This window comes from Macrotis lagotis, chromosome 5, assembly GCF_037893015.1.
Source record: "Macrotis lagotis isolate mMagLag1 chromosome 5, bilby.v1.9.chrom.fasta, whole genome shotgun sequence".
NCBI lineage: Eukaryota > Metazoa > Chordata > Mammalia > Peramelemorphia > Peramelidae > Macrotis > Macrotis lagotis.
This window is the reverse complement of record NC_133662.1, coordinates 129,347,169-129,368,456: the sequence shown is the minus strand read 5'-3', so window position 1 is coordinate 129,368,456 and position 21,288 is coordinate 129,347,169. Positions and strand designations below refer to the sequence as shown.

Genomic DNA, 21,288 nt, shown 5'->3' with positions numbered 1-21,288 from the left:
AGAATCTTGGCATTTATTTATTTAAATTTTATTTATTTAAGACAATGGGGTTAAGTGATTTGCCCAAGGTCATATAGTTCAGCAATTATTAAGTGTCTGAGGCTGAATTTGAACTCAGGTCCCCCTAACTTCAGGGCTGGTGCTCCATCCACTGTGCCATCTAGCTGCCACCTCATTAGAATCTTGAAATTCAGAAGGTTCTAAATTCCAATTAAAATCTTCAGATTTTCTGATTAAAAGTGTATATTAGGGGTGGCGAGGTGGCACAGTGGATAAAGCACTGGCCCTGGAGTCAGGAGTACCTGGATTCAAATCTGGTCTCAAACACTTAATAATTACCTAGCTGTTTGGCCTTGGGTAAGCCACTTAACCCTATTTGCCTTGCAAAGACTTAAAAAAGTGTAAATTATCTGAGTCCTTGACTATTCATCTCTAAGGTGATGGGGAAAAAAGATTTTACCAATAAAAAGTCTGAGTCTCTATTGGCATGGGATGTTATCATTATTTCAAGGTATGCAAACTAATGATCATGACATAATTCTTCAAAAGTTCTTTTTAATTCAATTTTTTACTTCTTTCTGTCCACATGAATGCGGGCATATTTAGTACTCCTCTAGCTCTCTAGAGATGATCTTAATGTTTTAAGCTGGAGCAGCACAGAAGTTTGTCTTCCACTTATCCTTTGAATGCAACTCCACAATATAATCCTAATTATAGGACTTGTGACAAACATATCTTTTGATTTTCCTAGTATTCGTGTTTTAAAGTCTTTTTATTTTTCTATTTCTTCATCTATTCATCCATTCATTCCTTCCTTCATTTATGGCAATGGGGTTAAGTGACTTGCCTAAAGTCACATAGATAAGTAAATATTAAGTGTCTGAGGCTGGATTTGAACTCATATCCTCCTGACTCCAGGGCCAGTGCTCTAACAATTGAGCCACCTAGCTACCCCTAAAGTCTTAATTATTTCTCAATTTTATGAACATTCAAAGAATATCACTGTTAATTTTGAGTAGAAATTCTGGATAAATTAATCATTAAATATTCATCAGGGCTTCTTAAAATGCTGACTTAAAATTCCAAAGATTTTTTTTAATGCAAGTTAATAATTTGAATATGTTTTTAACACTCTTCTTTTTCTTTTTTATTTAGCAACATCCAAAAAAGAAGAAAAGAAGGAAGGTAGTAAAGCATTAGTCTTGTATATTACCAAAGTCTATCTTGTAATTAATGTGTCAAACATTCATTATTTTAAGAAACATTTATTTAGTGTGTGCTATATGCATGATGCATGTTGGAGTGGTTCTAAAATTACCAAGTAAAATTTGACATCTCAAAAGTGGAAGGTCTAAGAGAAAAGTCCTTACTGATGATTAATTAGTCCATAGATAGACTGATTACATATATATATATATATATATATATATATATATATATATATATATATATATATGCACTGTGGTACCTAGGTGATATGAAAAGAAGTGAAGGCAATTTAAGGCCAAGAGACTCCTGCAGCAGCCATACCAATAGTTTTATTATCTAGGACCAGGGTCATGGGGTGGAATGATTCTGGTAAAGACAAGTGAGAAGGATGCCTTGCATAATATGCCCCTCGCTATAATAAACATAATTTTGCAACTTATACCACCAGTCACTAAGTTGATTTGGTCCTTTTTGATATTGAATGACTAGCAATAGTATAAGAGAATTTTTTTTTTATTCTGAAATAGATGAAGAAAGGCAAAGGGGGATAGATTGGATTTTTTTTTCAAATCCCTATCCCATAATTTTAGGGGCTAAAATCTCATAGGACTCCTTGCACCATGACTCCTTTAATCTTTTTCATTAGCACCAACTAAAGCCACCTCTTTCATTTATTAGCTATAAATAAAATATGGCTATACTGACTTTCCTGTCATCTTCTTCCTTTTATACTTCCTGATGTGAAGTGACATATTTGTTGCTCTTTTCCTTTTTGGAAAGAATTCTAATCTTCCTTTTATAAATATTGAGGCAGGGTCTGCAAAAACTATCAAATATACAAGTAAAATCATGGCATTCAAGGGCTTTTATTTCAACGTAGAAAATTGCCAGTTCAAATATAACGCAAGTTTTGTACCTTTCAATTAAATAAACAAATGATTTCTTTTACTTTATGGATATTATATTAAGATTTTATACAAGCTCATTTAGTATCTGCAGTTATATTTTTCTTATATAAGAAAAATAAGAACTCAGTAATAATCCCTAGTGCATTTAAGGTAAGAATCCATATGTAGTAGAGCTGACTAAGGAAATATATTGTCTTTTTTTTTTTATTTCAGTCTCTTCCCATTAATACAGAGGGTGGGAGGAATTCATACATCAATACAGACTTTCATAATCATAAGTCTTTTGCTAGGAAATTGAAATGAAGAAAACACTTGTATAGGTTCCCTTTCATTTTCTCTCCTAGCATTTGGGAAAGAGAATAGTATATATTTAGGATAATTGAGCCAGAGCATAGAATAAGGTGATATAAAGTATACTGGGAAATAAGAATTCATCATGTTATATTTGGGAAAAGTGAGAACCTGAGCAATTATATTTTCAATCATGGAAATGGCAATGAAAGTATAAAAAGTTTCTAGGTTCTTTATAGTAGTGCTTAAATTGTAGACATAAACACGAGCTTTTATGCTATGGTTTTTCTTGATTTACAGATGCTTCTGATATATAGAGTACTGATTTTTATTTTAGCTTCCTTAATCACTTATTCCTCTATTGGATAAATTAAAACTTTTTCTTTTCTTTTAATTCCTTATCCCAGTTTTTAATAATTCTGATAGCATCAGGAATGGAATATTTTAGGCAATTTTAACATCAGAAAAATAAAGGAGTTTTGTATTTATTTTAGAATCTATGAAATTGGACATCTATTCAATTTTTGTTATTTTGTTCAATTTCTTATACATTTCCCTAATCTCTCCATCTTTGTTATATAAAAATAATTTAATTGCTAATATTAGAACATCTCATGATTCTCTTCTGATTGAGGAAAATAATCAACAACTAAGTAAAATTGTTAAGGATAACCCCCACTCCCCACCCAAATATTTGAATGAATTTGTTAACCAGAATCAACTATACGATTTTTTGAATTCTGAGTTTGTCACCCTTGCTCCATTTCTTGTTCTGCATGGTGAGGAGGATATAGATTCTGATTCCTGCTGACTGCACATCCAGCAATGAGAATAGATCTCTTGTTTCTTGAGGTGCTCTGAATAGATATAGTTTGCCCAATAAGCTGCTATCCTGTACCCAAGGGTCATTTGATACAGATGACTTAAAACATTAGCATAGCAACAATATAGCATGCTTAACCTTGTTGTATCCTTAACTTCCAATTGGCAACTTCTTGATCTAATCTTATTAATAACAACTTCCCTTAGAGCCTTTTCCTACCCTAATGGAATGAAATAACTCTTATAGTTCTCTTTTCTATAACCTGACTCTACAAAGAAATAGTGAACAAGAGCCCACTTATGAGGAGTTCATATTATACTGGGGAGTTTTATACATTGATGGTTAATGCAATACAAAGACAAATATGCCAAGTAAATTTAGAACTACTGAAAAGATCCAGAATCTTGGAATTTTGTTCAGATTTGGGCAGCCATATCTTATATTTCTAAATTTTGACTCTTCTTCCCTATGAATAGTCTTAAAAATCCATCAGTACTGCAAGAGAAATCATGCATATTTCTTTTTCAGTTCATATACTCTAGGTTAATTTTGTTGTTGCCTTTGTCTTTCATGAAATTTAACATTTTTATCTTTCATGGGCATTTCTTGTTAATTTTTTTATGCTATATCTGAACAGGTTAAAGTGGACATGATTAATTGAATAGACTTAAAGTAAACCACTACTTTTATTCACATATACATTGGGCCTTTATGATCTTTTTCAAAGACAATGTTTAGTTTCCTGACCAAGTGTCTTGAAAGAATAAACATATAACCACATATACATATATACTTACACACACACACACACATACACACACACACACACACACACACACACACACACACACACACATATATATGTATATATTCCAGGTAAACCTTTATTGTATTTTTTTAGTAGTGTCAGCAGAAGAGTGCTGAGGGGGAATAGTCTAATTTAGTAGTATATGTATTTATTAGCTACTTATAATATCCACTGGTAGCTTATAATACTTGCTTTTTGAGGTTTTTAGGTATTATGTTTGCATAATAATAATGTTCTTTTGACACCTGTCAAAATAATAAGATATTTCCTATAGATTAATATGACATGACTGCATTATAAGTAGATCCCTCTATTCCCTCTATGTTCCCAGGAAAGAAAAAAACATTTATTGAATTATTTGATTTTGTCTGACAAGCTCATGATTTATAATATGTTTAAATTTCTTCCTTTTATTTTTCTTATTTTTCTCAATGAGTTCTGTCACATACCTGACACCAACATCAAAAATCTATTTCATGCTTTCATTTTTGTATAAAAACATTAAATATAAAACATTATTGATTATTCTTACTAATGGAAGGGAATAATAGTTTGAATAATCAAAGCTACCTGATAATATACTTTGAATTATTAATTTTCAGTAGTTCTATATAGCCTAATCAACATTTGCAAAATAGAACTCATTAACTTTCCTCTAAAGTTTCCTATTACAATTGAGATACTACAACTCTCTCAGCCACCCATATTCACTTCAATGTCATCCTTACCTCGCTACCTTCACTCTCCCCTGATAGCCAGTCATTTGTCAAACAGCTTTATTTCTTTTCAAAGCATCTCTCATAAATCATTTCTTTTCAAAGCATCTCTTATAAATCCTTTTTTTCACTCACATAGTCATCTTCTTAGTTCAGTACTTATCATTTCTTACTTGATATAGTCTTATAAACTTGTCCCTTTACCTTATGTCTCTCCCAGTCCAATCTATTCTCCAGAGAACTGACAAAAGGACTTTTCCAAGTGCAAGTCTGACCATGCTATCTCCTACTTATTATTAAAATCCAATAACTTCCTATTACCTCCAGAATTATATGAATATATGAAAATATTCTGTTTGCTACTGAAATCTCTTCACAACGTGGCCCCTTCTACTTAATTTTCTTAAATTATGAATTTAAGCTAAACTGTTCTCCTTGCTCTGCCTTGTGTATAATAATCCCATATTTTTACCTTTGTACTGTCTCTCTGTCTCATACCTTTAATGTTCTTCCATCTCACCCTTGTATTCTGATTTTCTTGGCTTCCTTGAAGACTCAGGTCAAATTCCTTCTTCTTCAGAGGTTTTTCCCACCATTATTCCATCCTTTAGAAGCTATTGCCTCCCCTTCAAAGATGGACATTGTATAAAATTATAATTATCTTATATATTTATATAAAATTTACCCTACTTTTATAGCCATTAGCAAAGACTGCTTTCCACTTTTTTGTGTGTCCTCTACAGGTGTTTGTATCCTCAAAAAGGTGCTTAGTTCATAGGAAGAATTTATATTCTTCTTGATTAATTACTTAATATCCTCATTCTATCCTGAGCAATAGTCATGTGATTGTATTATATTCTTTAGAATTCCATGTTTCCTTTTGTTCTTCTCTTGGGTACATTGGGGTTTTTGGAACATATTTCTAGACCTTCAAATTGATGCATGGATAGAATTTAGTTCAACTCAGTTCAATTGAGTTTAACTCTATATTCTAACAAAAAAAGGCAGGAAAAAAGGACAAATTTCTGAGATTGATAAGTTTCTGATCTATCAGCATTAGAGCAGGATGACACAAAACACAAATAATTCTACAATAAGTAGGAATAACATTTTCATTGCAGAAGAGAGAGAGAGAGAGAGAGAGAGAGATCATAGGACTTTGTTCCAAGTATGAAAAATAGATAGAATTATACAAGTGCATGGAGATGGGGAAGGGCAAGAACTAAATTCAATTTGGTTAAGATATAAAATGAAGGAAAATTATATGGAATTATCTTGAAAAGTAATCTCAAGTTATATAATGAAGGTCACTAGCAGGCAAAAGAGTTTACTTCAATCTTCTTGATTTAACTAGTGTGCTTTTCACCAAATTAATTGACTTCTCTGAATTTTTTCAACCAGGTGATTAGTGAGCTTTCCAAACTATTCTTGTTATCTCTCTCTTTAGCAAATTAATCAATAGTTCAAAAAAGTCAATGCAAGATCAAGAATCTGATCAAATGATGCAAATTTCATATTACCATATCTGTATGAATATTTTTCTATCAAGTATTTTGTAGTAATTATCCAATTGTGACAATTAAAAAGATAGGGAACATTGTAAATGCTCCCTTGACTCTTGTAAAATTATTCTTTTTAAAAAATTGTATTTATTTAAAGTAATGGGGTTAAGTGATTTGCCCAAAGGTCACACAGCTAGGCAATTATTAAGTGTCTGAGGGCACATTTGAACTCAGGTCCTCCTGACTCCAGGGCCGGTGCTCTATCCATTGTGCCATCTAGCAGCCCCCTGTAAAATTATTCTTGAAAATACTTTTTACAAAGTTAACAAGTTAAAATTCACCAATTTCAAATCATGCCAAATGATTTATTGGGTTCGACAGATATTTAGGAAATAGAAACAAAATACCCAAGTTTTTCATTTTGTTTACATGCAACTCACATCAGGTCAGATTTTTTCCTAGTGCTTAATAAATGATTATTGAGTAAAGAAATGAATCCAGGCTAACTTGTTTACGTGTAAATGTCTAATGTTTATATATATATATATATATTTTTTTTTTTAGTGTTTTGTAAGGCAATGGGGTTAAGTGGCTTGCCCAAGGCCACACAGCTAGGTAATTATTCAGTGTCTGAGACCAGATTTGAACTCAGGTACTCCTGACTCCAGGGCCGGTGCTCTAATCACTGCACCACCTAGCTGCCACTCTAATGTTATATTTGTTTATTATTTGTTAATTTTATGAAATTGTGCAGAGCCTTCTTTATTTGAAAAATTAAAGCAACCATGACATTTCTTTGCCATGATTCTTTTGACTGAAAATTAATGTAATTTCTTTAGGGACCTCTCAGTTTACATCTAAATGGCATATAATCCTCCTGAAGAATTTCCTGAACAAATTTTGATCATTTTAAGAATGTTATATTCCAATTATAGATGATATAACAGTGAAAAGGAATTAAAAAGCAGATTTAAAAAATAAAATTAATGAAGAAACAATTTAAACCCATTTTTCCTGAAAAAAGGAGGGATAAATAAAAGCTATCATTTACTTTAATACTTTTAAAATATATTTTACAAATATCTACTATTTTCCCCTTCCCATTACCCTTCATTGGAACAATTTATTTTTTTAAGTAACAATAAATACATCTATTCCAGAAAAACAGCTTCCCATATTGGCTATGTCTAAATATACTAATCTCATTCTGAATTTTAATTTTATCATCCTTCTGGCAGGAGTTGTATGACATGAATCATCTTCAATCTTCCTGACTCATGGTTTATCTTTTTATTAATCAGATTTCTAAAATTTTTCAGTTATTTTTCTTTATACTATTTCCATTATATAAATTTGTCTTCTAGTTCTACTCACTTTTCTCTTTGATAGATTATAAAGGCCTTCTCCATTTCTTCTGTCTTCTTTGTTATTTCCCAAGTTGCAATAAGATTCCATCACATTAATATCCTAAATTTTGCTTATATTTATATTACAAATGTTAACAATTCCTCTATTCTGTTCTTTAAAAAAAATAGCAATGTTAGCCTTCTCCCCCTATAAATACAACATTTCAATCTAACACTTTTTTGGCTGAAAAAATGATGCTTGTGATATGCTTCTTGAGAACATTTTAAGTTTGATTAAATCAGTTTCTGATTTATAACATCTGTCTGCTGAACAAGGTATCTCTCTGTTTTTCAGGCTCTAAGCTAACGAAGACAGCAGATGGTAAGGGGAAAGATATTTCATTTTTTTCTTTTCTTTCCAACCTAAGGAAATCAGAAGTTATCATTTCTACTTTAAGAAGCAATCTAAAACAAGAAGAAGAATGGAATGAACTGAATAGTATTTTCTAAGTTAGAGCTATTATGAAAAGTGAAACACTGGGAAAATGAACTCTCCCAGCCCTACTACTCTGACAGTTATGTCTCCAAGGAAGTGAAGGCTTCATAAAAAAGCATTTTATCTCATGGTACCCTAATGGTTTATGCACAGAGTTATCATTAACCATTTGTCTTGTTAGTAAACACTAATAGTGATGTGTTAGTTAAAAAGTCATTTTTTTTAAAAAGTTGATTTTCTGCCAGTTTTGTAAATGTCACCATAGGTGAGCTAGTCTTTTTCTTCATGTAGGAATAGAGCCAATTCTAGGAAAACTTGCCTGTCTCATTCCTCTTTTGGTCTTACCTATTTCAAACCATCTCATTAACCTTTTTCCTTCCTCAGTCTCCATTGTCCACACTCAGAACCTTTCAGGGAATCATAGAATCCCAGAGTTAAAATATTTGTAATCATTTAGTCTAATGAGCAGGAACCTCTCCTATAGCTTTCTGTGATAAGCCAATCACCTTCTTGGAAAGTCACTTGTGATAGAGATTCAGACTTCCCTGTTTTCACCAGAAAGGGACTAAGGCATACATGGGGTACAGGATCTTATACTAGACACGTTACCCTATTTATAGGTTCTTGCTATCTCAGCAAAGTTTAGCTTGGTTATTCCCATCATTTTTCAATTGGATTTGTCACCCTGCTTCTTTCTCTTAGTTTCAATGTATAGAAGTTATTAAAAATGATCAGTATATGTTAGATATACAGAAACAATATTCATTTATTCAAAGCCATATTTGAACTAAAAATTGACAGGAGAGATTGTAGCAGTGAACAAGTTCTATCAAGGCAATGCAGGTACTCCATTGGAATTTGCCAATAAAGTAAAAAGTATTACTTCAATCTAAATTATAGCACACACAAAGTCTCTGTCCTCTAGGAACTTACAATTAGATTTAATAAATAGAAAAATGTCATCATTAATGACTATTAAGAAATAAGAGAGTTTATCCATCACTTATTGTTGAATGATATTTATAAAATATGAGGTGGATAGTTGTTCATTTTTTTCAGGTGTATCTGACTCTTTCAGTCCTCATTTAGAGTTTTCCTGGCAAAGATACTAGAGTGGTTTGCCATTTCCTTTTCCTGTTCATTTTACAGATAAGGAAACTGAGGCAATTAGGTCTAAGTGACTTGCTCAAGGTCACACAGCTAGTAAGTATCTGCAGTCAGATTTGAACTTAGGTCTTCCAGCTCCAAGCCAGTACTCTATCTACAGAGTCACCTCACTGCCCTGGGAGTTGAAGTAGTGCTTATAAAAATGAATAGGATTAGTCATGGCAACAGTAAAATTTGTGGTGGAAATAGTAATGGTTCTATTCAGAGGAAATGGATTTTACTCCTGGCTCTACTACTCCCTTCCTGTGCGATGCTGAATCAGTCACCTAATCTCTCTGAGTCTCAGTTTTCATATCTATATCTATATCATCTATAACTATCTTTCTATCTAGCTATCAATCTATCTATCTCTATCTCTGTCTTTAATCTATCTATACACACAGAAATGGATTGGTTGAATTAGTTAACTCTTTCCTAGATCTATGGCCTCAAGAATCTATGAAATACTTTCTAAAAACTCTCTTCACTTTGTTTTTGAAAACAGTTCCCATATTTTTCCAAAAGAAGATGATAATTCCCAGAATAGGGAGAAATTAGATTATAGAAATTGATTAATGCTAAAACACTGGATCAGTAGTCAGTGTTTTTTCCTTTGTTCATTTAAACATCTGTGAAAACAAAAACTCCCTGATGTATGTTCTATTTTGATATCATTCACACCTACACCTCACTAATAGTCAAGGCTTTTGTCAGAAAGTTTGGTTAATTTTGCATAAAGATTTTAGGAGATATGGGTTTGTTTCTAATAAATGAAAATAATTTTTCATCCTGTAAATGGATACCATTGTAAGTTAATAATCTGAAATCCTGTGCACTTTTAAGAGGAAATATCTACAACAAAGATTACTGATTACCTCTATCAATATTTTCTCTTATTCCTTCCATCATTCCTCTGTTCAAAACTCATCTTATATACATTCAATTTAATTCAACATATATTTATTAAAAGTCACTGTATTCCCTTCTCTCTGGGTCTCTGTCTCTTTTAGATGACATCATTTAGAAATAGGCTTATCAGATAACATTAATCCTTGATAATATGTTAGCAGTATTTCCCCCATATCAGCAGTTAGTTACAAATATTTCCAATGATCCCTAAAAAGTCTACTGAGAGTGGGAATTTCAGGTATGATGGTAAGCTAATAAAATCAGACAGGAATCATTAAGTGCTGCTATTCTTTAATCATGTCACTTCACTACTAAGATGACCTATGACTGGGTCACATCTTTCAAGGTTAGTATTTTTTTTTGAGTCATGATTTTCTTAAGGAAATAAAGCATAAATCTTGATGAAATTGCCCATACATTTTCATTCTTTGCACAACTGTATTATTCTCCACTAAAATGATTCTGTTAATATTAAACAGAAAAAAAGTTTAGGAATGAACTCATATTTTTTGTGTCTTCCCTTACAAATGATAATTTCCTGAGAGGAACAAACATTGTCAAAGTTAGCCTAAGTTATCTTTGAGGTCTTTTTCAGTTCTAAATTTCTGTGATTCTATTATCCTTTTACCCTTTCTTGGTTGCTTCTGAATTGGGAAATAATTTCTATGAAGCAATTCTAGTCTGAATGCTGAAGTCAAATTATTCCTAAGTCTATCAATAAAGATTTACACTCACAATGTAATATTTGCTTCCATAGGTTGGTCCATGATAAATTATCCAAAGTTCATCCCTTATCTCCTATGGAAGTATGTCCATTTGTAAATTGAATATGCGTTTACTTGCTCATTTAGAGTTCACAGCCTTCTCCAATATTGTAGAAATACCATACAAATATAAGCTCCATCCTTCCTATAATTGGTAGAAACAATTAGGAGAAGTTCAAGGCTCTCATCAAAGATGAGAAAATGAAGAGAGAGGTAGGGACAGTGCCAACTTTAAGCAAGACAGAAAAGTCCAATTTGTTTTTGTTACCACCCTTTTGGAATATTACCCTCTTAGTTCATATCAAAGTGACATGATGATAATGACCTAATTTGTTCCCATTTTCAGGGGTATCTGGATTTTTTATATAATCATCTACTCTAATGGACCATGCATTAAATTTGGAGTATAAATCCTGACTCTCCAAATTACTATCTGTGAAACCCTTTGGCAAGTGATTTGTGGGTCTCAATATGTCTATCTGTATTATTAGGTTATGCTAGATTAGTGTAGTTCTGGGTCTTACAGGTATTTACAAGACCCTTTCAGGGGATCAGCAAAGTCAAATTTATTTTCACAATGATGCTAATTATAATAAATGTAATATAGATAACAATGTAAGGATTTAGTCAATACTGACCAATATCCCCAGGGGTATGTTTACTAATCTAATTGTGAAATTTTCATTGTGAGTCTTTAACTTTCAGAAATTAGAAAATGCTACAAATTAGAGTTAATTTTGTTATTTTGTGATTGTCTGTTCTTAAGAAAGTGATGGATGAAATGATAATAATGCAGAATAAAGGTAAAAGTGTGTCTTGTGTTGATCAGAACTTGACAGTAGAACCCCATATATATATATATATATATATATATATATATACATATATATGTATATATATATACACATACATACATACATACATATATTTCCCACATAAGTAAAACTTCTTTGAAGGGGTTCTTCAATAATTTTTAAGAGAGTAAAGGGATCCTGAAGCAAACAAACAAACACAAAATAAATTCTCAGAACCCCTGAGCTAGAAAATCTCAAAGGTTACTACCAGATTTGATAAGACTACAAAATGTCACTCAAAGGACTTTATCTCATATTAAAGCCCATCCTAGAGAAAGCAGTAATGCTTCTAGGATATTCTAGGGTACAGTCAAAGGTAATAAATAGTCATATGACCTTGGACAAATAACTTGGACCTTTTTTTCTTCAGCTTCTTTATCTGGAAAACAAAGACATTCTTAACTTAGAATCTGTGAACTTTTAAAAATATATGGAAAATTGCATTGCAAAATTTTGACAATTGACTTTCAATAAATGTGTTTAAGTATTGGTTTCATGTATAATCCTATGTATTTTATGTATCTAAAAATATGATTCTGAGAAAAAAGTTCAAAAGCTTCACAAGAGTGCTGATGGGGCACAGGACACAATAAATATTAAAAGAAACCTCTTAAATAAGCTCAATTTTCTCTGAGGTCCCAGCTTTTCAGCTTGAATATTCAGTAGTAGAGTTGCTATGTGTGTGAGAGAGATTAGATAAAACAGTTTGCTGGTGAGAGATGAGTAGGGAAAGATTGTAAAAATATTGTGATAGTGGGAAATTTATTTTGAGAAAAAGGATTATATTTATGAACATGTTTGTGAAGAAATATGAAATGAATATATAAAATTGAAAGGAAATGACAGAGGACCATGTGGTTAATGACAGAAATAAATAAAACATTTACTGGCTTTGGAAACTTATTAAGGTAAATATAAGACCCTACTGGGTTTATCCAGTCTGAACTGTTTACATATAAGCTACACATTACCTATTAGGCATGTTTGGTAAAAACAGAATCTAGAGATTTGCAGAATTGCTTCCTTTCATTTATTTCTTTATTTTATTCCCAATCCACTGTTGCTTGAGAATAAATGTTCTATTTTATTCTATAGAGAGCAGATCTAAATTGGAAATTATAAATAAAAATTATTTCATGTGTTTAATGCAAAAGGATATTCTTGGTATTAAACAATATGTTCACTATTTGGAATAAACAAATATAATTATGAATCTATCAATAATATAAATGTTAATTTAGATTTGAGTCACGAGCTCTAACTAAAATTCAATTTCCTCATCTGTAAAATGGTAGAAGAGATGGGGAAGGAGATAAATATTTATTAAGCACTACTTTGTATTAGGTAGTATCCTAAGAACTTTAAAATATTATCTTATTTGATTCACAGAAACCCTGCGAAGAAGCATTACTATCATCCCAATTTAACATATAGGAATAGCAAGTTAAATGACTTGCTCAGTGCCTCACAGTTAATAAGTATTTGGGGCTGGATTTGAACTCAGATCTTCCTGGCACCAGGTCCAATGCTCTATTTACTGTGCCATCTAATCCTACTAGAGTTGTGGTGAGATAAAATGAGATGTTTGCAAAGTTTTTTTGCATATAAATACCATAATGATGATGATGAAGAGCAGAAGTAAAAAGAGGAAGATAATGATGATTCCAACACCTCTGTTGAACTCATGTTTAAGTGGAGATAATAAGGCCTAGACTATGTAGTTCATAGTTGTTATAAGGAACAAATGGGGCTAAGGGATATAAAACATTCCATAAATGTTAAATAATATGTTAGTGTAAAGTTTTGTAAAGAATGTAGGAAAACAAAATACTATTATTTGGGAAATATACAAATTAATATTAAAATAATCCAGCCATGTTAATTCAAGCAAACCTAAAATGAAATAGAGGAGGTCTAGTGATTATATTGTCCAATTTCCTCTCTTTTTAACTTTGGAAACTGAGACCCAGAAGGTGTGGTGTGCTGGAAAATGTTTAACAAACAGCTATTTTTAAAAAGTACCTATGACCTACTTTTAAATTTATTAATATTTGTTATTATTGTTTGTTATTTTAGCTTTTGTTTTCTTATGTCTTTACAATCAACCAAACAAAAAAATCAAACTCTGATTTGTATCATTTGCTGATTTCTGAAGTATAAATGCTCACACTAAAAATTTAGTAATTAGCACTGAAGAGACTTCTCTAAGATGGCTCCAGAACACCCCTGCCTAGGAGTAAAATAACTTTTCAACTTATATATTTACCAAAAGAGAGTAAAGGGCAAAAACTCAAGTCTCTGTCTCCACTTTCTGCTACCTCTCAATTATTTGAATTTTCTAAAGATATTCTCATTTTATTCAAATGAACCTAAAACATTTATAAAATGAGACTCACTAATATTAATTATCTGTAAAGTCCCTTTTATAGAACAGAATCAAAAGGAAAGGCATTTATTTAGTGTTTACTATGTACAAATAAGGCGCTGAAGATACATAAAGAAAATTAAATTTCTGTCTCTGTCCAGGAGCTTACATTCTAATTTGGAGAAATCACAAATTATAGATTAATCTCATACTACAGAGTTTTTCAGTTTATAGCCAATTAAAATTCTGAGTATTGTGCAGGCATAGAAAGCAGCACAACAGATTGCAAGGCTTGGAGAATCTAAAAAGAATAATAGCAAGGTAGAGTATCCCAATCAATAGTGGAGTTGGATTATGGGATACCTCTGGGTAAAGTAGGAATATAGAGGTCTCAATCCAACTGACAATGGGTGTCCTAAATAGGTAGAACTGGTTAATGGGGCAATGATGTTTCACTAGGGAAAGTAAAGGCCCTTGGGATCTCTCAGTATTTGAAGATGGTGTTAGTTGGCCTTCCAGAAAGTATATTCATTTCTTTGATATAATTTACCTATACTCTTCTGTGTATAGTTACATATTTTCATATATCTTAAAAGGAGATCAAAGTGCCAATCATTAAAGTAGATATTTTTTAAAAGTCATGATGTTGAATAGGTATTATCAATCTTATCCTTCTTCCCCTTGCTGACTATATAAGGATAAAATCCTCATAATTAACAGGATTTTCTTTATTTTTCTATTCAAACAAAAATTACTTAGCATTGGGGAGTGCGGAGGAAAGAAAGGAAAAAAGAATGAAACTATAGTCTCATTAATTTTTAATAGATGTTTTATTTTATTAAGGTAGTTTTCATTCATTTTCTTTTCATGTTTCTTTCAGCAGAGCGTTCCAAGGAAAAAAGTAAGACAATGATGCCTTTGCTTTTGTGCCAAATTGCATTTTTATTGCTTTTGTTAGCTTGTAGGCAAATGCTGTCTTTTTTGCCTGGGCAGCTTTACATTACCTTTCTGAAGCTTCCAGCTTTTAAATTGCTTTAGTTGCTTATTGCTTGAATAAAAAAATAAAGACTAGAGAAGAAAGTGAGACTGGTCACTTTGCATAATCTTCCTTCACTTAAATCCAAATCATCTGCATATCATAGTATAATGTCCCTGATATTATGGTCCTCTTTCAGAAGGAAAGACAAGTAATGATAGCAAAAGTCCTGTAAGGTTTTGTTGAATGGACATGTACTCTGGTTACCTGTTAGGAGGGCCTCTCATTCCAGTAGATTTCAAGGATCATCTTTTAGGATCTTTGGCACAGATTCATTCAATCATGTATTAAAGCTTTCCAGATCATATGTTATATAATGATATTGAATGAACCAAAATTGTCTGGGGACTATCAACCTTTGCTCCTAATAAACTGGTGTCTCTCTTTAAAAAGATGATATAAATGTTTCTTGGAAGGTAGCCTTATGAATTACTACCACAACTTTACTGTCACAGGATAATTGATAATATGTAAGTCACTACCTCTTAGGGTATATTTTTAGGGTATATCATGAATGAATTGTATGGGGGGGGGATCTGAGTCTTGTGCAGTAAATAGCCTCTATCTTATATCATTGTTTTAGATTAATAATGCTAGGCAAAATCCTGTGCCTTTTCTTTTCTTTTTTTAAGGAAATGGGGTTAAGTGATCTGCCCAAGGTCACACAACTGGCTGGCTTTGAACTCAGGTCCTCCTGACTCCAGGGCAGGTGCTCTATCCACTGAGCAAAATCCTGTGTCTTTTAAATGCATAGCCTTAAATCTATCTCTAAATTGCCAACTACTCAGTTTATACTTTGGTCTTCTGGATGATTAATCTTTCTATTTATTTTCTTCTCAGAAAAAACACTATAAATATGTAGGGGTATTTGAGTTTTGTTTTAATCTTTCTGTTCATGACTGTAGACCAATTTATACCAGTAGTATAATTTTTTATGTAATTGCTCATTATAAAAATATATAGGTGAAAAATATAAACTCTCTCTATTATAATCATTATTTTTTTCTGTTGAAGACTATGAGGACTGTGTGTATAGTTATTTAGAGTGAAATTGCCTTCTTATACCAAAAGAGAATATTGTAATTACTCTCTAAGTCTGGCAGGGGGAGCTATCTAGCTGTGAAGGATTATGGATTCATTCATCCATATATTCATGTATGGGTCTGTCCTATGTGCAGATGAATATCCTCACACTTTTACAGGTATAAACTATCAACTCTGAAGGAAGATAGGTGACAGCTTGGAATCTGAAAAATTGTTCTTTCTCTGAACATCACCAGCTCTTGCTTTCTTGCTGCCCAATGAAATTTATAGTTCCCTGGAAATAATATAGTGACTCCTAGAAAGTCTTTAGGGCAGTCTGCATGCTTAAAATATAAATGTAATTTCACAAACAATCATCGATCTTACAACCACATCCTTAAGAACTAAAGTTTTTGAGAAAATGATGGCCAGAGAGCAACAGCTATTACTCTTCAAATTACCTTCTGTTCACCTGCTAAATCTCTGACTTAAAAAAAGAAAAATGACTTTTTTTTGCCTCAGGATCCTGCACTTCATTAGGATGATGACCAATCTTCGATGATGTACTTTCCCTCTAATTCATATTGTCAGGAAGTGCTTTATTGTTGCTGTTTTTCTTTTATAACAGTGTAATTGTCAATAGTCTTACTGAATTGAAAGAAAAATATGAAAAGCAAATTTGGTGATATTCAAAAAGACAATTTTGTATAACATGTCTGATAATAACACCCCCATGATATACAAATTTTTGTTGCTTTCATTTCTAATATACTAAAAAATTATCTTCATTGTTTTTGACTTGTTTTGTTTTGTTTTCCTTTTAATGACTCCTTAATAGTCATTCACAAATGGTTATACTTGCATTTTATTAATCTCAGGAACATTTTATATTGCATTTTCTGTTTGATTAAATCTACTTTAGCACTTGGTATGAAATTCTGAGGATGGCTAGAATAAAATGAAAAACTGGTTGGAGTGGTAGTGAAACAAATGATGTAAGGTTTGTTAGTTTTATAAGCAGCTCCTTGCCTGTATATAATTATAATTATATGGTAAATGGATGTCTTAAAAAGATAGTTACTGTGAGTCAGTAAACATTTTATTAAGAGCTTACTATGTGCTAAATAGTGTGATAACCAGATGAGAAACAAGAAGCCAAAATAGTCCCTTCCTTCAAGGACTTTATATTCTAATAAGAATATAATTATGTACATGCAAGATATATAAAGGGTAAATTGGAGGTAGGCACAGAAAGAAAGCAATGGCAGTGAAAGATATGGAACTGGGGAGAGTGGGATTCACAAAGACCTCTTTTAGAAAGTAGGAGAGATTTGGACTGATTGTTGAAGGAAGTCAGGAAGCATGAGAAAGGAGAGCCTTCCAAACATGGATTATGCCCAATGCTATTGAACAGTCTGGAGACAGAGAGCCTTATGTGAGAAAAGCAGGAAGTTTGGTGTCAATGGATCAGGAAGTATGCAGAGGAGGACAGAGGAGTATCTTGCGCTTGCGCACGCCAGCACGTAGGCCCGCCCACCCCTGACCTCTCACCCGGCGGTGGGCGCGTGACGGCGCCGCCGCGCGCCTCGCTCTGAGCTCTTCTCTCCGGGGCTCGGGCTGCGGTGCGCGCGCAGCTTCCGGCTTCCCGCGCAGTATGGCTGCCACAGCCGCGATGGCGACCTCGGGCTGCTGAAGGAGGAAGACGTGACCAAAGTGGAATTCGAGACCAGCGAGGAGGTGGACGTGACCCTCACCTTCGACACGATGGGTTTGCGGGAGGACCTGCTGCGAGGCATCTATGTCTATGGTGTTGAAAAACCATCAGCTATCCAACAACACGCTATCAAAACAAATTATTAAAGGAAGAGATGTCATTGCGCAGTCGCAGTCTGGTACAGGTAAAACAGCAACATTGAGCATTTCAGTTCTTCAGTGTTTGGAGATTCAGATTCGAGAAACCCAAGTTTTGATCTTAGCCCCGACCAGGGAATTAGCAGTACAAATTCCAAAGGGTCTTCTTGCTCTTGGCGATTACATGAATGTCCAATGTCATGCCTGGATCGGGGGGACAAATGTTGGTGAAGATATCAGAAAACTGGTACACCAGGTCGGGTATTTGATATGATTCCTCGAAGAAGTTTCAGAACCCGTGCTATCAAGATGTTGGTTTTGGATGAAGCTGATGAAATGCTTAATAAAGGGTTCAAGGAACAAATTTACGATGTGTACAGATAACCTGCCTCCAGCTACTGAGGTGGTTTTGATCAGTGCCACATTGCCTCATGAGATTTTAGAAATGGCCAATAAATTCATAACTGATCCAATTCGCATCTTGGTAAAACATGATGAATTGACTCTCGAAGGAATCAAACAGTTTTTTTGTGGCAGTGGAAAGGGAAGAATGGAAATTTGACACTTTGTGTGATCTTTATGATACCTTGACCATCACTCAAGCAGTCATCTTTTGTAATACCAAGAGGAAGGTAGACTGGCTGACTGAAAAAATGAGAGAAGCCAACTTCACTGTTTCATCAATGCATGGAGACATGCCCCATGCCTATCATGAAAGAGATTAGATCTGGTGCAAGCCGAGTACTCATTTCCACAGATGTCTGGGCCAGAGGATTACATGTTACTCAAGTCTCTCTTATCATTAACTATGACTTACCAAATAACAGAGAATTATACATACACAGAATTGGTCGATCTGGTCAATATGGGCAAAAGGGTGTGGCAATTAATTTTGTAAAGAATGATGACATCCGTATTCTCAGAGATATTGAACAGTACTATTCAACTCAAATTGATGAAATGCCCATGAATGTTGCTGATCTTATCTGAGGATGATAAAAGTTTTGACGACCATTTGGACATATTTCCCTAGTTTTATACTACATTTGAAAGTTGGAAAGCTTACTATATGTTATATAAGTACAACTTTTATTTAGTAAGAGGGTTTATTTGCATTAAACTCTCTTCTCCCAGCTCCTGCCCCATAACTTCTTTGTAGGACTTCTGCCTGTCTGCGTGTAAATTATGCATTAAGTCTGTTTTTCATTAAAAAATGAAAAATTTTCACATAAACTCCAGTTGACTTCACTTCTTTTAAGGTAGCAATTATTGTATTAAAGAAACGGTATTATAAAAGTACACATTGTACTTGTTCCTAGAGTTGCTTCACATACTATGGAATTCTTAAAAAAAAAAGAAAGAACTTGGAACTAGAATTCAAAAGATTGATCTTTCCATTGATTTACAGTCTTTGTAACCTCAGATGAGGTTTTTAGACCTGAGTTTGCCCATGGAGATCATGAAGATGATAATTTGATTGCTCCACCTTTTCACCTTGCCCAGTCATCTCTCTTAAGATCTGCCAATTTTCACAATTGTGCCCCAGGACTCTAATCCTGGGCCCTCTGCTGAGAAGATTCTCAATTCCCTAACCAGACAAGGAACTTTCCTGATGACCAATAAAAACTCCTTAAGAAGAAGTCTAGAAATTTAGGAAGGATCCAGTTTATGGAAAACCTTTAAAAGCCAAATCAAGAATTTCACATTCTTCATAGTAATGTGAAGCCCACTAGAGTTTGAGTAGAAAAGTGACATGGTTAAGCTTGAATTTTAGGGAGACAATTTTGTCAGCTGAGTAGACCATGCACTGGAATGGGTATCAGAGGGACAGGCAGTGAGACTAATCAGCAGGCTAAAGTCATAGTCATGAGATATAGACAAGCAACTCGGATGTAGCTTTGTCAAAGGAACAAAAGCTCATATATGGAGAGATGTTCCAAAAGTAGAAATGGCAAGAATTTACAACATATTAGAAATGTGGAGTTAATGAGAGAGAGTGGAATCTAGGATAATTCCTAAGTTTTAAGCCTTGGGTAACTGGTAGGATGGAGATGGCTTCATCATTGATACGAAAGTAAGAAGACAGGAAAGCTTGGCAAAAAGAACTTAGTTTTAAACATATTGAATGTAATATGGTCATGAGACATCTATTTTGAGACCATTAATAGGACACTGGAGAAGTGAAACTGGAAATCAAGAAAGAGTCTAGGGCTAGATAAATAGATCTGGGAATGCCCTTCATAGAGATGATAAATGAATCCATGGAAACTAATGGGATCATGAAATGAGATGGTATAGAGGAAAAAGAAAAGAGGGCCAAGGTCAGATCCTTGGAAACATCAATGATTAATAAACGTGACTTAGATTGAGATACAGCTAGATCAAGGAAGAGCAGACAGACAAGTTGGGAGAAAAAACTATTACTGAATTATTTTGATGCTATAGCAGAATAGATGGAATAGCTCTAATGATATAATAGTCATTGTGCCTGACATATAATAGCCATTTAATCACTGCAATAAAATGTGCATTTGAATTATAAATATATTATTAAATTATTATATAAATAATTAAACATTATATAATTATATAAATCATAAATTTAAAAAATTATTCAGTATTTTAAAAAATAATACTTCAACATTATTACAATCTATTCATGTTATAGTATTCCTTTTAAATTGATTTCCAGTTATTCAAAAGATGTCCTTGAGAAAGAATATGAAAGTAGATAATTAGCTTTATAAAATAAATGGAACAATAGCTTTTTTTAAGTAAAAGTTATTGAAAAATTAATTTTTTCATCCATATGTTTTGTTCTAGGAAATCATTATTGAACAAATAATTATATTGGGATGTTAAATTCTCTATATAACTTGGTCTATTTACTTGCTATGAAACAATAGAAGAATGGTTTTTTTAAAGTTCCTACTTGATAACTAAGAAAGGAACACCATCTTGTTTCATATAAAAATAATGTTCAAAAAGAGCAATATCAAAAATGGATTCCATGAGGAGCCCTTGTACTGAAAACAAAATATAAGTACTTATATTTTTTATCCCTTCAACTCTTAAGTGGTTTACATTTGCCTCAACAATATATTTTCCTCAAATCAAAATGTTGAGCATGGGAAGTTACATACTGCTTTTCACTTGAGGTGAATTAAATCTAGCAGATCTTCCATTTATCTACTATCTCTAAGCAGTTTATTTTTTTGAAGCAACTGCATAGCATTTTTAT

The 21,288-nt window shown here is 32.9% G+C and overlaps 1 protein-coding gene and 1 pseudogene across 1 annotated transcript in view; both read left to right on the top strand.

Moving 5' to 3' along the window:
* The window catches only part of LOC141489371 (uncharacterized), a 794,154-nt gene that overhangs the window by 217,780 nt on the left and 555,086 nt on the right, over positions 1-21,288 (top strand). The window contains exons 10-12 of the mRNA XM_074190035.1: positions 1,156-1,185; positions 7,959-7,985; positions 15,018-15,038. Of these exons, the coding sequence (XP_074046136.1) occupies positions 1,156-1,185; positions 7,959-7,985; positions 15,018-15,038 (78 nt within the window). The remainder of the gene's footprint in view (positions 1-1,155; positions 1,186-7,958; positions 7,986-15,017; positions 15,039-21,288) is intronic.
* Positions 17,851-20,570, top strand: LOC141487899 (eukaryotic initiation factor 4A-III-like; annotated as a pseudogene).